We start from the raw sequence: 14,308 nt of genomic DNA, 5'->3' as shown, positions 1-14,308 counted from the left end.
TATTCTGATTACCACAAACATATATATATAGGGTGACTATTCAATAGTTACATTTTTATTATAACCATATGGTTACATTTTTTTTTTAACCTGTAATAGCAGGTTATTAATAGGTAGATTTTTCTTTTTTAGATTTAATTAATTATAATTAATTATTTTCTAAAAATAATTAATTAAATAGACATTCCTTTTTTAGAATTATTTAATTATAATTAACTATTTTCTTAAAATAATTAATTAAATATTTAACAAGACCTCTTTTAGCAATTAATATTTATATTTAAATCCTTACTTGAATTATTTTAATAATTAAGTCATTTAATTATAATATTTACAATAAAATTTATTTTTTTACAAAAATTAAACTTCTTTTGACACAAATTAAATTTCTCTTCTTCTAATAAATTTTCAAATAATTAATTATTTTTAAATGATATTTAATTATTTTGTTACAATTATATGAACTAAGTATGAGACCTTAAGCTTGTTCAAAAAAAAAAAAGTATGAGACCTTAAGCTAATCAATCGATAACAAGTGCAACCATTTTTTTTCTAAAAAATCCTTCAACTTATTTAATTTTTTACTTTTTAAATATTTAAATAAAAAAATTAAATAATTAAGTGTAATAATTTAAAATTAAGATTACAAGTATAATAAAATTTAAATTATGAAATTATATGTGTATAATTTTAAATTATAAAAAGTTTTGCTATAAAATTTTAAATAATTTAAGTATAAAAAATAAATTGCTAAAAAATCCTTATATAGTAATAAATTGCAAAAAATTAATTAATAATTATAATTAATTTAATTTTGAAATATAATTAATCTTAATTAAATTTTAAAATATAATTAATCTTAATTAAAATGTAACCATGATGGTTACAATAAAAATGTAAACATTGAAACCTCTTCCATATATATAAATATAAATATATATATATAAAATACTGCTGTGATGTTTCTAGCCAACCAATTGAGTTTCTATTGTTATCGAACTTGAAAATATTTTATTTTACATATAACATTCATTTTACATATATATTTCAATAAAATTTTCGTAATTAATAAATTACACTTAAATTTATATTTCTAATAATAACTCTATTTTCTCAAATTTAACTTAATTAATAAGATTATAATATTACTTATTATTTTGTTATACACATATTTCATAAAATATGTTTTAAATATTCATAATTAATAAAAACCTAACTTTCAACACTCAATCCAATTTATTGAATATTTAATTTTTTGTAATTAAATTAGATAAATTCAGTTCAATTTGATTGAATTGGATATTACCACCTATATTAACACACACTTTTTTCATTAATTATTTTTCAAATGGAAGAGATTGCTTAGCCCCTCTTGTAATCAACTAGACTTGTTTAGCTGCTCTGTTTTGAGCGATTTTTCAATATATTTGCACTTCATACAAAAATTAAGAAAAACGATTAGCATATGTAATTGTAATATAATGTACTAATTTTTTTTTGCTGAAGAATATAATGTACTAATTTAGGCCGCGCATCGTGCAAGAAATGGGCCAATGATGCCCGCCCCTTGTTTAAATTTATAATTACCTTTGGACCCTTTTCACATGTATATATTATGTATAAATAGAAACCCCATCATATGAATATATGTATACCTTCTCTCTCTCTTTCTCTAATTATTACTTGTATTAAACTTCGCGTGTATCCTCATGGCTTCTCCCTTTCTTTATGTCCCTTCTAAACACGGCAATGGATTACAAAGTTTCACAGTTAAGTTTTGCACCTATATATATATATATATCGATTATTCATACATATAATATTGATATTTATATATATGTAAGTTATTTAACTCTTTTCCTTAAATAATGTATATTTCATCATCAGGATCCGTTTTACATGGAGTATACACGTAATATACGAGAGATGAAGAACGTAATGAACAGTATTATTTTGGCTGATGATGATTATCGTGAACGCTCCATAGAAGCTTTGAACTTGGTCAACGCTGTGCTTAGAGTCGGCATTGATTATCATGTCCAAGATGAGATTAAATCTATCCTTGAAAGGGAACATATAATTTTCAGTGACCATATTAGTAACCAATATTTTAATAATATTAATCAAGACCACCTGTATGAGGTTTCTCTTCGTTTCCGATTACTGAGACAAGGAGGTTATGATGTCTCTCCAGGTATATATATTATACTATATATATATATGTGTATGTGTGTGTTATATAATTAAAAAAAAAAACTGATAAATTAAATTAATAAATTATTGCTATATATAATTTGTATGTATACAGATGTGTTTAACGAGTTGATGAAGGACAAAAAGGGAAATTTCAATGTTTTAGTGGAAGAAGACAGAGAGGGACTAAGAGAATTGTTTGAAGCCTCACAAGTAAGAATAGAAGGAGAAGAGGTACTAGAGGAAGCTGAAGTGTTCAGTGGCGAACACCTAAAAGAATGGGCAAATCTTCATCGTCATACGAGTGAAGCTCGAAGTATTCAATTAACGTTAGACCAACCTTGTCATAAAAGCTTGGCCAGGGTCACATCTCCAAACTTTTTGGACAGTTTCTCAGCCAACACTGCTACCAGAGACCAAGGCTGGACCTGGATGACCCTTTTAAACAAACTGGTCACAATGGACTTCAAAATAGTTCAGTCTATTCACCAAAGGGAAATTGTCCTTGTCTCCAAGTAAGTTTTTGTTTGTGTTTCTATATTTCAGGTTTAATTTTCAACAATAATTAATAATTGATGAGTTGAGTAGTTACACACTACACGTAGTGTTCTATACATACTAGCTAATAGATTCTCTTACTAATTAATGAATGAATTAATTACTGACAATAGATTTAATTACAATATCTATGAATAATATTGCATTGCTACGTATACAGATGGTGGAAAGAGCTTGGTTTGGCAGAGGAGTTGAAATTTGCTAGAGACCAACCCCTAAAATGGTACCTCTGGACAGTGGCAAGTCTACCAGATCCAAGCTTGTCTGAAGAGAGGATTGAACTAACTAAACCCATTTCTCTCGTCTACATAATAGATGATATTTTTGATGTTTATGGGACACTAGACGAACTCACTCTTTTCACAGACGCAGTTAATAAGTATGAATATATTAATATATCAAAAATAATTTTGTTTATTTTTATTTATTTATTTATTTATTTTTTGAAACGGTGTTTATTTTTATTAATATATATGTATAAACCATAATTAATTAATTAAATTTATGGATGACTTTCAGTTGGGAAATTAAAGAGCAGTTCCCCGACTATTTGAAGATATGTTTCAAGGCACTTGATGATATAACCAACAAAATTAGCTACGTGGTGTACAGAAAACATGGATGGAACCCAATTGACTCCTTAAGAAAATCGGTAATTAGATCCAATATCATTTGCAATTAATTTGGGTATCAAATAAACATTATAATGAAAATTAAATTAATTTACATACAAATCAAATTATATTAAATTAAATTAAGGAGTATTTGGTTGGATGTAATGAAATAGAATAGAATGGAAAAGAAACAATACTTACAGACCCGACCCGATATAATTGAACCGGGTTATAAAACCCGACCCACATTTTTTTAATCTGTTTATTTATTTATTTTTTAAAGATAAATAAATTAGCAAAAAGATTGATCAGTTAGTTTAGTATAGAATACGGTGCAATAGTTTAAACTATTAGCTATTAGTCAGCAACAGTTCTAATGGTCTTATATTAGAGTTAAATTATTAGAATGGTTACTGTGGAACCATAGATATACTCCTGACTAGGAAATTGTGATAATGACTTTTCTAAATTTATTATCAAAATTCGACTAATAATTTTAGATATAAGCTATAAAAATATATTTCAATAATCTGATCCACATATAATAAATGGCACAAAATCATCCTCTTTTACTAGCCACTTTCTCAGGAACAACCAAGCCATAAAAAAATGAAAAAAAATCATTAATCCTACATAAAATTATGTAACACTGACAGATATATATGTAGAGAGAGATGGGTATAGCTAGAGTGGGGTGAGGCTGGTTGTGGGTTTGGAGTGCAGTGGCCGGACTGGGTTGGAGTTTCATTGTCACTTGGAGTTTTGCATAAGATAACATCAAAAGATTATTTCACATGTATTTTGTACACTATAATACATTTGGACAAGTAATACAGTATTATGACGTGTGACTCATTCTTCGTTTTCTGGTGGTAAAAAAGCAAAGAATCAAAATGAATTAAATACATAATTTTGCTTCTTTTTTTTTTAACACAAAATACATAATTTTGTGAGCTATACCTATATATATATTATGTCTATATAGGTCCTATCCTATCTTTGCTTCTTTGTTAGGCTTATATATTACATTTAATAATATGGACCAGGTATATATTTATATATATATTAACGTGATTAACGTGATTTTGATTGGATCTAATTAATAAGTAGTTAATCTGATTTTGATTGGATGTATTTGATTAATAAGTAGTTCTTGTGGTTTAATTAAGTAATGTTTATCTCTATTTCATTTTTTTTTTTTTGTTTGGTTGTATAATAAAGTATTAAAATAGTTTTTTTGACCGTTTTAGTGAAATTAATGATTATTCCTTTTTGAAATGGAAGAAACCATTCATTCTATGAAAAAATTTAATAATTTTTTTATCAATTTTTTTTTATATATTTTAAATTGTATTACGTTCTTATTCCCATTTTATTCCTATCTTTATGTTTTCGTTCTTCCAACTAAACTCACTTAAATTTTTTTGGTTACTTTGATTTGATAGTGGGGAAAACTGTGCAATGCGTTCTTGTTAGAAGCAGAGTGGTTTGGTTGTGGGAAGTTGCCAAATGAAGAGGAGTATTTGAAGAACGCGATTGTGAGTTCTGGTGTACACGTGGTGCTAGTTCATATGTTCTTTCTCTTAGGTGAAGGTATATCCATGGAAGCTGTAAACTTACTGGACAACATTCCAGGCCTTGTGTCTTCTACAGCAGCAATTCTTCGTCTTTGGGATGACTTAGGAAGTGCCAAGGTACATAATAATTTAGTATATTATAATTATACATAGCGCCAAAATGAAATGATTAATTAATTGAAGTAGGTACGTAGTACTATTTTAGTCCAAATAATGGCCAACCAATAATAATAATAATTGCAGGATGAGAATCAAAATGGGCATGATGGGTCTTACGTTGAGTGCTACATGAAAAGACACAAGGAGTGTTCAATGGGCGAAGCAAGGGAGCAAGTGATTCGTATGATTAAAAATGAGTGGGAACGCCTCAATAAGGAGTGTTTCTCGCCAAAACATTTTCCCATGTGCTTCAGAAAGGGTTGTCTTAATGCTGCTAGGATGGTTCCAGTGATGTATGACTATGATGATCATCATCGCCTTCCAAGCCTCCAGAATTATATCAACTCACTTCTCTCTCATCAAACAATATAATACACTCACTACTCACTATAGTGATTATATAAATAAATAAATAAATATGTACTTTGAGGTCTCGTAATTAATAAGATAGAATGAGTGATAATAACTTTTAATTCTCAAACATAAATGAGAATTGAAAAGACATAGTGATTTATTAATAAAGAAAAAAAAATTAAAATTTCTCGTACTTAAATTTATAGCTAGAGTTTCTTTTTTTTTTTTTTGTCAAGCTCGCGACTTTGTTTGGACTTAGGTCCAGTTTGGTTGGAGTTATGTTTTGCTACTGTTATTAGATTTGTTTCTGTGATATGGTTTTGAGTGATTTAGTCTTATCTGTGTGATATGGTTTTGTTTCGTTGTTGGTTCTTCTTTGTGCTTCAAAGGCTCGCCATCAAATCGTTGTTAGTGGTTGAAAATATTAATAACAAGATCTCTACAACTAAAGAGGTTCTTAGTAGCGCAGTTATGTAGCTTACACAATAGTTGACTGCTCAAGCTACAGGATTGAATGAACTTACTGCAGCAGTTTTTACTATTTTGTCTTCTAGGCGGTGGATGAAATAGAATATAAGTATTCTTAAGTTTAATTGTAAAGCTGCAATCTTTTTCATCTGATTTTATTCTATAATTTTTTTGGTGAAACGATTTGAGAATTAGGCGAATTAATGATTATTTAGCTCGTTTCTCAAATTCTAATTTTGGTCGTATCTGAAGAAATGTCCCAATTGAATAGCATGCCATTATTATTAATAATGAATTACCAATTCATGATTTGTTCAAAAAAATATATATTCTCTTTTAAGCTTTTATTTTCTTACCAAAAGTACTTCATAATTATTAAACAAAATCAATGATTAAAATATTGGGAAAAAAACAGAAAAATACAAAAAAAGAAAAAAAATTACAAAAATACTTTGGGCCGGCCCATTAAACATTTATACAGTCCACATACAAATATTTACAAAAATACCACATTCACTAAGCCTTCAGCTGTACAGAGCGAACCATGAAGGTGAAAATACCGCGATCGTTTCAAAACTGCAAAACAACCAAAATGAAACCAAAACGATAAAAATACAACTATTAAAATAACTCCCCCTAATATCGAAATCTATATTCATGAAATGTGGATCTGTAACAAACAGATCTGGAGCTCCCACCAAATCCAAAATAATGTATGATGTGAAAAATTTAAAAAAAACCTCATGAATAATACATCTACGTTATATACAGTTGCATTTTGATTGATTACTGGTTTCAAATATATATATATATATCTATTTAGAAACACAATAAGAAGAGTAAATTCGAATTAAGGTACAACCAGTTACGTATAAGTCAGTTTATTTTTTGTTTTGGTTGCCTTATAGTTGCATTATCATTTTATGTTAGTTTATATATTATATGCAGGAATTTAATTTGACGGGGACTAAGAAATAGTAGTTATACATAGTAAGTTTTGTGCAAAATAGTTACATATTAGTTTTATAATGAAATAACATATGCAAGTAGCAAAACTATAATAAAACTACAAAACAACTGTATACAAACGAAAATACAGGAAAAACTCTTTGAACATCAACATCCATGATAAATCTCATTGTTACCCATTGATGATATAAAAATAGACAGGAAACAACTAGACAAAAAACATATTAAAAAAAAAATACATACAGAAAGTGTTTACACTATTAAAAAACTATGAAAAAACTATTACAAAATGAGAAATAATCAAATGAAGAAACTGAAATGAAAAACAATAAAACATCTCGAAAAACAAAAATAGAAAAAAAAATGTTTAAAATGGGGGGAAACGAAAATGAAACCGAAAACAAACCTCAGTTCGAACAGCAGCACCAACATTATCGTTTTTCCCATAAACATCTTCAGCTATTTTTTCTTGCACACCGACCTTTGTTTTCTTCTTAGGAGGAGCTCTCCCACGCTTCGTTAATGGAGGAGCAAAATCAGAGTCTTCCTCCTCAATAATAGGACGTTTTCCCTTAGCTTTATTAGCTAGTGATTTCAAACCATTTTGGATTTTTTTTTTGATCAGGGGAAGGAGATGAAGAAGAACGGGTCACATCCATTTTATATAAAGATTGGCAAACAAAAAGAAAGAGAGAAAATGGTTATGGGATGGTTTAGTGGGAGTTGAAAAAATTTTGAAGAACAAAAATGAGAGGGAAAATGGTTGAGGAATCGTGGGGAGTTAAAGTTCAACAATGGAGGTTATTTGTTATTTCAAAAAAAAAAAAAAACTGAAAATGAAATAAAAAATCAAAGGAAAACAAAAGAAAAAGAGAGAGAGGGAAGTGATTGAGGGATGCATGATGGTTGATAGGGGAGTTGACGTGACTGGTGCATGGATGGGATGTGTATGTGGTATATGTGTAATAAAATATAGAGAAAAGGTAAAAAAGTTGCTTTAACCGTGTGTAGGTTTATATGTAATAAAGTGTGTAATTTGTATTTTTGGTGTAAAAATTTCTAAAATATTTACCAGTCTACAAAATCTAATAATTAATTAAATTTTACATATGTACATATCAAATATTAAATATTTTTACTTCAATTAGTAAAATTATTATTTTAAGTCCTACATATATATTCAACTACAAAAATTAAAGATTTGAAAGACTGGCACTTTCATAAATCATATCTATCAATAGACAAATTTAATTTATAGTTATTAGTTGTCTTTTTTTTTTGTCGGGCCCCGGCTTTCCTTGAACTTAGGTGTAGTTGGGGTTGTGTTTTGCTATTGCAATTCGACTTTTGCTACTGTTATAAGACTTATTTTCTGTGATATGATTTTAAATGTTTTAGTCTTATCTTTGTGATGTAGTTTTATTTTGTTTTGTTTCGTTGTTAATTTTTCTTTGTGCTTTGATGGCGCACCATCAAATCGTTGTTAGTGGTTGAGACTAATAAGTTCTCTGCGACTGAAGAGGTTGTTAGTAGTGCAGTTATGTAGCTTACACAATAGTTGACTGCTAAGCTAAAGGGTTGAATGAACTTGCTGCAACAGTTTTTACTGTTGTGTCTTCTGAGCGGTGGATAAAACAAAATATAGGTAAGCAATCTTTTTCATCTTATTTTATTTTAATTTTTTGTGAAACGATATTTGAGAATTAGGCGACTGATTATTTGACTCGTTTTTTAAATTATAATCTTGATCTTATCTAAAGAGATGTCTTAATTGAATTGCATGCTATTATTATTAGTTAATTACCATTAATAAAATTTGATGATTTATTAAAATATATATATATATATATTCTCTTTTAAGCTTTTATTTTCTTACCAAAAGTACTTCATAATTATTAAACAAAATCAATGATTAAAATATTTACCAGTCTACAAAATGTAATAATTAATTAAATTTTACATATGTACATATCAAATATTAAATATATTTACTTCAGTTAGTAAAATTATTACTTTAAGTCCTACATATATATTCCAAGTAGAAAACTTAAAGATTTGAAAGATTGTCATTTTCATAAATCATATCTATCAATAGACTTCAAATAATATATGAGAGAATAGCGATTATTGGAGTGATAATTTATTAATTTTCATCCTTGTTCATAAGTTCTCTAATATCTTATTATATACCTTATAATATGGACTAATAATAATTATTATGAATTTATTAAAATGTAAATACTATCTCGGATTTTTTTTATAGCATATTAATATAACATATATTTTTTATCACGTGTATATGTCTTACTTATTATATAAATACTTATTTAACTATGTTTCGTTGTGCATTTAATATATTATTGTGCTTTTTAACAGAATATTTCCAAACAAAAATTTAATTTTATAGAATTATCAATTATTAATAGCATATCTTAAGTGCTGAATCCTCCCATATAGATACAATCATTCACAATAAGCACTCATATTCATACAAAACCATCTTTCACATATATAGTCATCAACTCAACTCAAGGAATATTCATATTACACTTTTGTTTTTGTGAATGGTATTAAACCGAACAACAAAACACAAGGATTATGTAATTTATTTGATTACTATACCTGTTAATTATGTGTGAGAAATAATTACTCTTTTTTCTTATATTTACTTAGTTGTGTAAAATAGTATCTCAAACTTTTAAAATTAATGAAATATATAATGCTATGAGATAAGTATGATTCAGAAAGAGATTTAACTTTGGGAATTTAGGACGTGCATGAGAGCCAAATGATTATTTTTGAATGGTGGAATGATAGATCCTTGATGGTTATAGGTTTGGGGAAGATGATGAAATATAATGTATATGGAGGAATTTTTAGTGGAAACGAGGGGTGCATCGCTAAATGTCTTTGTACCTTTCGTATCCTATTTGTTATTCTAATTAAATTATATAAAAAATATAGATATTTTATTTTTACACTTTAAAATAAGTTTTTTTTTTTTTTTTTGTATTTTTACAGAATTTCACACAAAATTTTTATTATAATTAACGAAGCAATCTAAATCGCAAACAAAATCCGTATGACAACATACATAGAAAACAATAGGAGAAACCATCGTAGCAACTCAAATAGTAAATTTGCAACAAAAAAATTAAAAGTAGTATATGAAGTAATTTTTTTTAAAAAATATATAATTAGTATTTTTTTTATATATTTTTAAGATTGAATAATTATTGTGTATAACAGTAACTAGTCAAATTTTTATTGCCAGTAAAAACTTCACATATTAATTTAAAAATTTTAAATATCTAAATACACTGCTTTTAATTTTGATTGTGTTTTATAAACAAGACAAATTGTAGTGAAGATCTTTTTATTTGTGAGGAAAATACAAAAATTTACTGCCCGTTTGCTTACCCCTAGTATATATATAAGAGCATTGTTATTGGATACTAGTAGTGTCTAGCACGCTTAAGACGTGTTGCCTTGTGATTGGCTAGCGATACTCCCTAAAAGCTATTATATTAAACTATATGAAACTCGATATTTAATTAGACCAATAGCGATATTGACAAATAGGAGAGTACTTAGCACCACTGGTGCCTTTTAGTATTTCTCTATATATAAATACACAATGTATATATTTCTTTTCGATCCATTAAAAAGAAATAAAAAAGATTATTCTCCTTGTGTGGTCTATACACTAAAGTACTCATGAGATGAATTAAATGCCAAGTTTTTTTTTATAAAATTAAAACAATTGATTGGTATATTTTATGATGGTGGACCCTTTTGCTTCTATGTTTTGGTGTTATTCTTGTTGATGCTCTAAGTGCATTTTACACGTTATAATTAAAAAGTATTTTTAATTTTTAAAAATAGAAAATTAATTTTTGAAGACAATTATAGGAACTGTGATGGTACTGTTTTGGAAGTTTTTGCAACATAATCTCCTGGCGATTCGAATGCTTCTGTGGCGGAGATTATGAGTATAAAAGAGGCATTAAGTTTGATAAAGAAGAAGTGCTAGAATAATGTGTTAGACATTTATACATATAATATAAAATATATGTATGTGTATATAACATGCGGAATAAATAAACATATACACTATATGAATATAAGGATCGAAATACCTCCAGCCATTGAATCTTTGAGCTTTAGTCCACATAAGCTTGATCTGCAAAAGAAACCGATTGATGTGGGTAATCGGGCTTCCTCGCTCTCTCAACTCTCTTTAGATGGAATTTGCTGTTATGAACAGAATGAGTAAGGAGCTCGGGGACCGAGACCCTATATTTATAGGTGAGATACTCCATCGCATTCGTGCCACATTAATTGTCAGAATATTTTGACAATTAATTCAGGAAATCAAATCAGGTAATGAATATAGAAATCTGACCATATATAGAATATTACATAATTGATTTTGTTCAGATTCAATGAATATAAAATATTCATTTATCAGAAAATCAATTATTTATTTATTTCCTTAAATAGAAATTTATTTCTTTAAATAGAAATATATTTCCTTAAATAAAATATTCTTATATTCTCCCACTTGGTCAGCATTTAGACTAAAACATTCAAACCCAAACGTTCCCCATTATATAATAAACATACGAATCATAGCGACATGTCCTCATTATAAGTCGAGTATTATCTTCCATGTATTACGATATATTTATTATATAACAATGTACTTTATGTGGCAATGTACTTAAGCGAATAAACCCTAACCCTTATGTTTATTCAGGTCCTCTTACGATAATTTTCTCAGATGAAATTAAGGTGCACATAAATATGAGAAAATATCGAAATTAGAGTTTCATTGAATAATTTTTGGTTGTACAAATATAAAAAACTGCATATAGGTTAACTGAATCCCATATTTACTTTATGATCCTTGAATTTGTGTTGCGGCATGCCTTTAGTCAAGGATCTATGCGATCACCCAATTCAGTTTGCGTGATTAATGACCACTTATCACGTCTTTTTATGGCTAAATACTTAATATCGATATGCTAGCTTCGACCAGTACTCTTAGAGTTATTAGCCATAAATATTGTAGCTGAATTTATCGCAAAATTTTCTTAATGGCCTAATGAAACTGTAATTCTGAACTCTAGGCCTACTATGAAACTCTATAATACATCATACGAGATGTATCCTCAAAACAATAAATGAATGTGACTTCTATAGTGGAAATAACAATCAAGATTCTCTACAATATAACTTACTGGTAATCTTAAGGACGTAATAAAATATTGATTTACGTGAATCAATACAACCAGTGAAGTACATTAGAATCTAATTGGTTAACTATATTTCCAGATGGTCAATTCATCTTAACAAAATATGTATGAATATAATTTTTAGTATCTTAAAGACACCTCATCACTTTGTATGAAGAATAAAGTGGTCTTAACTTTAGTTATTCTGATGCTACTTAACGATCCTGAAACAAATGTAATGCAAAGTCTTATTCAGACTCTTAGGCATACATTAGGCTTCTAAAATAGAAGCAAATGAATGTTCTTAATTTATTCTCATTCCAGACCATTTTTCAGATGCTGGTTTGAGTTGAATTTATCACACTTAAAGATAAAAGCTATATCAGATGAATAATACATAATTTTATTTAACCAGAGATGCTGTGGCTACTCTCTAATTAATTAAAATTATATATATTATTTATATTCCTTATCTCAAAATAATAATTTGAGATATGAATTATTTCAACTTATATAGAAAACTTTTATCATCATTTGCAAGTAACATATTGTCTACGTATAAAACAAACATTACTCCCACTAACCTTCTGGTATATAATTATTTTCATAATTCTCTTTTCAAATCTAAAGGAAAAGATAATGAAAATACCAATTTGTGAGATGTTTGTTTTAATCTATAGGTAGACATCTTAAGCTTGCATATGTTCACCACTATTAGAGGAAAAATTTTATGGCAGTCTGTATACCTTCTCGTCTAGTTCACTGTTTGGAATTGATTAATAAATTGAAACGAGCAACAAATGCCAAGGTCTATAATAGAATCATTTATAAAAACAAGTGAGAATGTAAATCTCCTTTGCTATTGATTCTTATTTCAAAATGAACTTCTTAGCAATGAATATTCTTTAATATCTTTATGTTTCTCAATGTTGCCTAATGAATATTATTGGTGAAAAAACCTATGCTTAATTAATGTTCTCCACCCCATTAGGCAACTTTACTAAAGATAAACTTTATTGCTCTTTAAGATATTCATTTCTTCATTCATGGCATATTGTACTACAACTTCAATTTTTTTTTTTTTTATCATTCTATAATTTAATTTGTGTCTCAAATTAATATTGTAGTTGAACTCTTATTGTACAAAATGTAATCACTAGAAAATATTGATCTTATTGTTCTAATAAGTCATCTTAAGGATGGACCAACAAACTCTTAAAAGAGCAAATGGTTCAATATGCATGTTATTTTAGAAATTGTTAGCAATTACTAAATAACATAACTTATTAGAATTTTATCAATGACTTGTAGATTATTAATGATTAGTTATGAATTCTCAATAACCATTAATCTTAAGGGTTGTTGTGAATCATAATTAATCTAACACTGAGGTGAAAGTTTGAGAAAATATGAATGATCTTTCTCAGAAACTAGGTTCCTAGATTGATCACTCCCACTGATCAAGTCAATTCTTAATTCCACAGTTCTAGTGTTGTGAGATGGATAATAAAATATGTAACCCTTAAACCTTATAGCTTTTCAAATGAAATATGCTCATTTATGGTTTTGGGCCCAGATCTTTTCTTTGACAATTTTACTCTAACTATATATGGGTATTTATAAAATGTGTACATGTCATCAAGTCGGTTTTCAACCTTATCACAACTCAAAATATGTTTGAAAAACAATTTTGGTTAGAACACGATTCGATATGTACACCCCATTGAAGAGTATCAATAGAGAAAGATTTAGGAAAGTTTGGAGTTTGCTATGTAGGCTCCACCCCATGTCCAAAAAATGCTTAGTTTCTTAAATTTGTCACACACTATGATTTAGGTGTACCAGGCATATGTATTGGGCAATGAACCCATGCTTTTAAAGAAACTTTGCAAATAGACTGGGAGTTTATCCATACTCACTAATTTTAATGTAGTATTCTCCATTTTATATTTGATCTCACTATCTTAATATGCAAAATGCACCATTTCTCTACTTAAGATTTAAATGTCTTTGAAACATATAAATCTATACTGTTGTAGAAAAATTATTTATGTGAGTAATCGTTAAAAAGGAGATGCAAAATTTGAGTCCATGTCTTCAAAATTAATTGACTTGTATGATTTCTAATATGATAGAATTCTAGTATGCACCGATTTTGACTTGTTGGAATACATATTCT

At 27.8% G+C, this 14,308-nt stretch overlaps 1 protein-coding gene across 1 annotated transcript; it reads left to right on the top strand.

Moving 5' to 3' along the window:
- Positions 1–1,607: 1,607 nt before the first annotated feature.
- Positions 1,608–5,791, top strand: LOC115707431 ((3S,6E)-nerolidol synthase 1). The gene is made up of 7 exons (XM_030635393.2): positions 1,608–1,769; positions 1,888–2,194; positions 2,309–2,708; positions 2,912–3,130; positions 3,271–3,403; positions 4,811–5,059; positions 5,186–5,791. Exons 1-7 carry the CDS (start codon positions 1,710–1,712, stop codon positions 5,471–5,473), a joined length of 1,656 nt encoding a protein of 551 aa, XP_030491253.2. The 5' UTR covers positions 1,608–1,709; the 3' UTR covers positions 5,474–5,791.
- Positions 5,792–14,308: the final 8,517 nt, after the last annotated feature.

Source organism: Cannabis sativa, chromosome 1, assembly GCF_029168945.1.
Source record: "Cannabis sativa cultivar Pink pepper isolate KNU-18-1 chromosome 1, ASM2916894v1, whole genome shotgun sequence".
In the NCBI taxonomy this organism is placed as follows: domain Eukaryota; kingdom Viridiplantae; phylum Streptophyta; class Magnoliopsida; order Rosales; family Cannabaceae; genus Cannabis; species Cannabis sativa.
The sequence above is the reverse complement of the archived record's forward strand: the minus strand, read 5'-3'. Positions and strand labels throughout refer to the sequence as shown.

Coding starts and splice junctions, on each gene's coding strand:
- LOC115707431 (XM_030635393.2), top strand. CDS start 1,710: ATGGCTTCTCCCTTTCTTTATGTCCCTTCTAAACACGGCAATGGATTA. Junction 2,709..2,911: donor GAAATTGTCCTTGTCTCCAA/GTAAGTTTTTGT, acceptor CTACGTATACAG/ATGGTGGAAAGAGCTTGGTT. Junction 3,131..3,270: donor TTCACAGACGCAGTTAATAA/GTATGAATATAT, acceptor GATGACTTTCAG/TTGGGAAATTAAAGAGCAGT.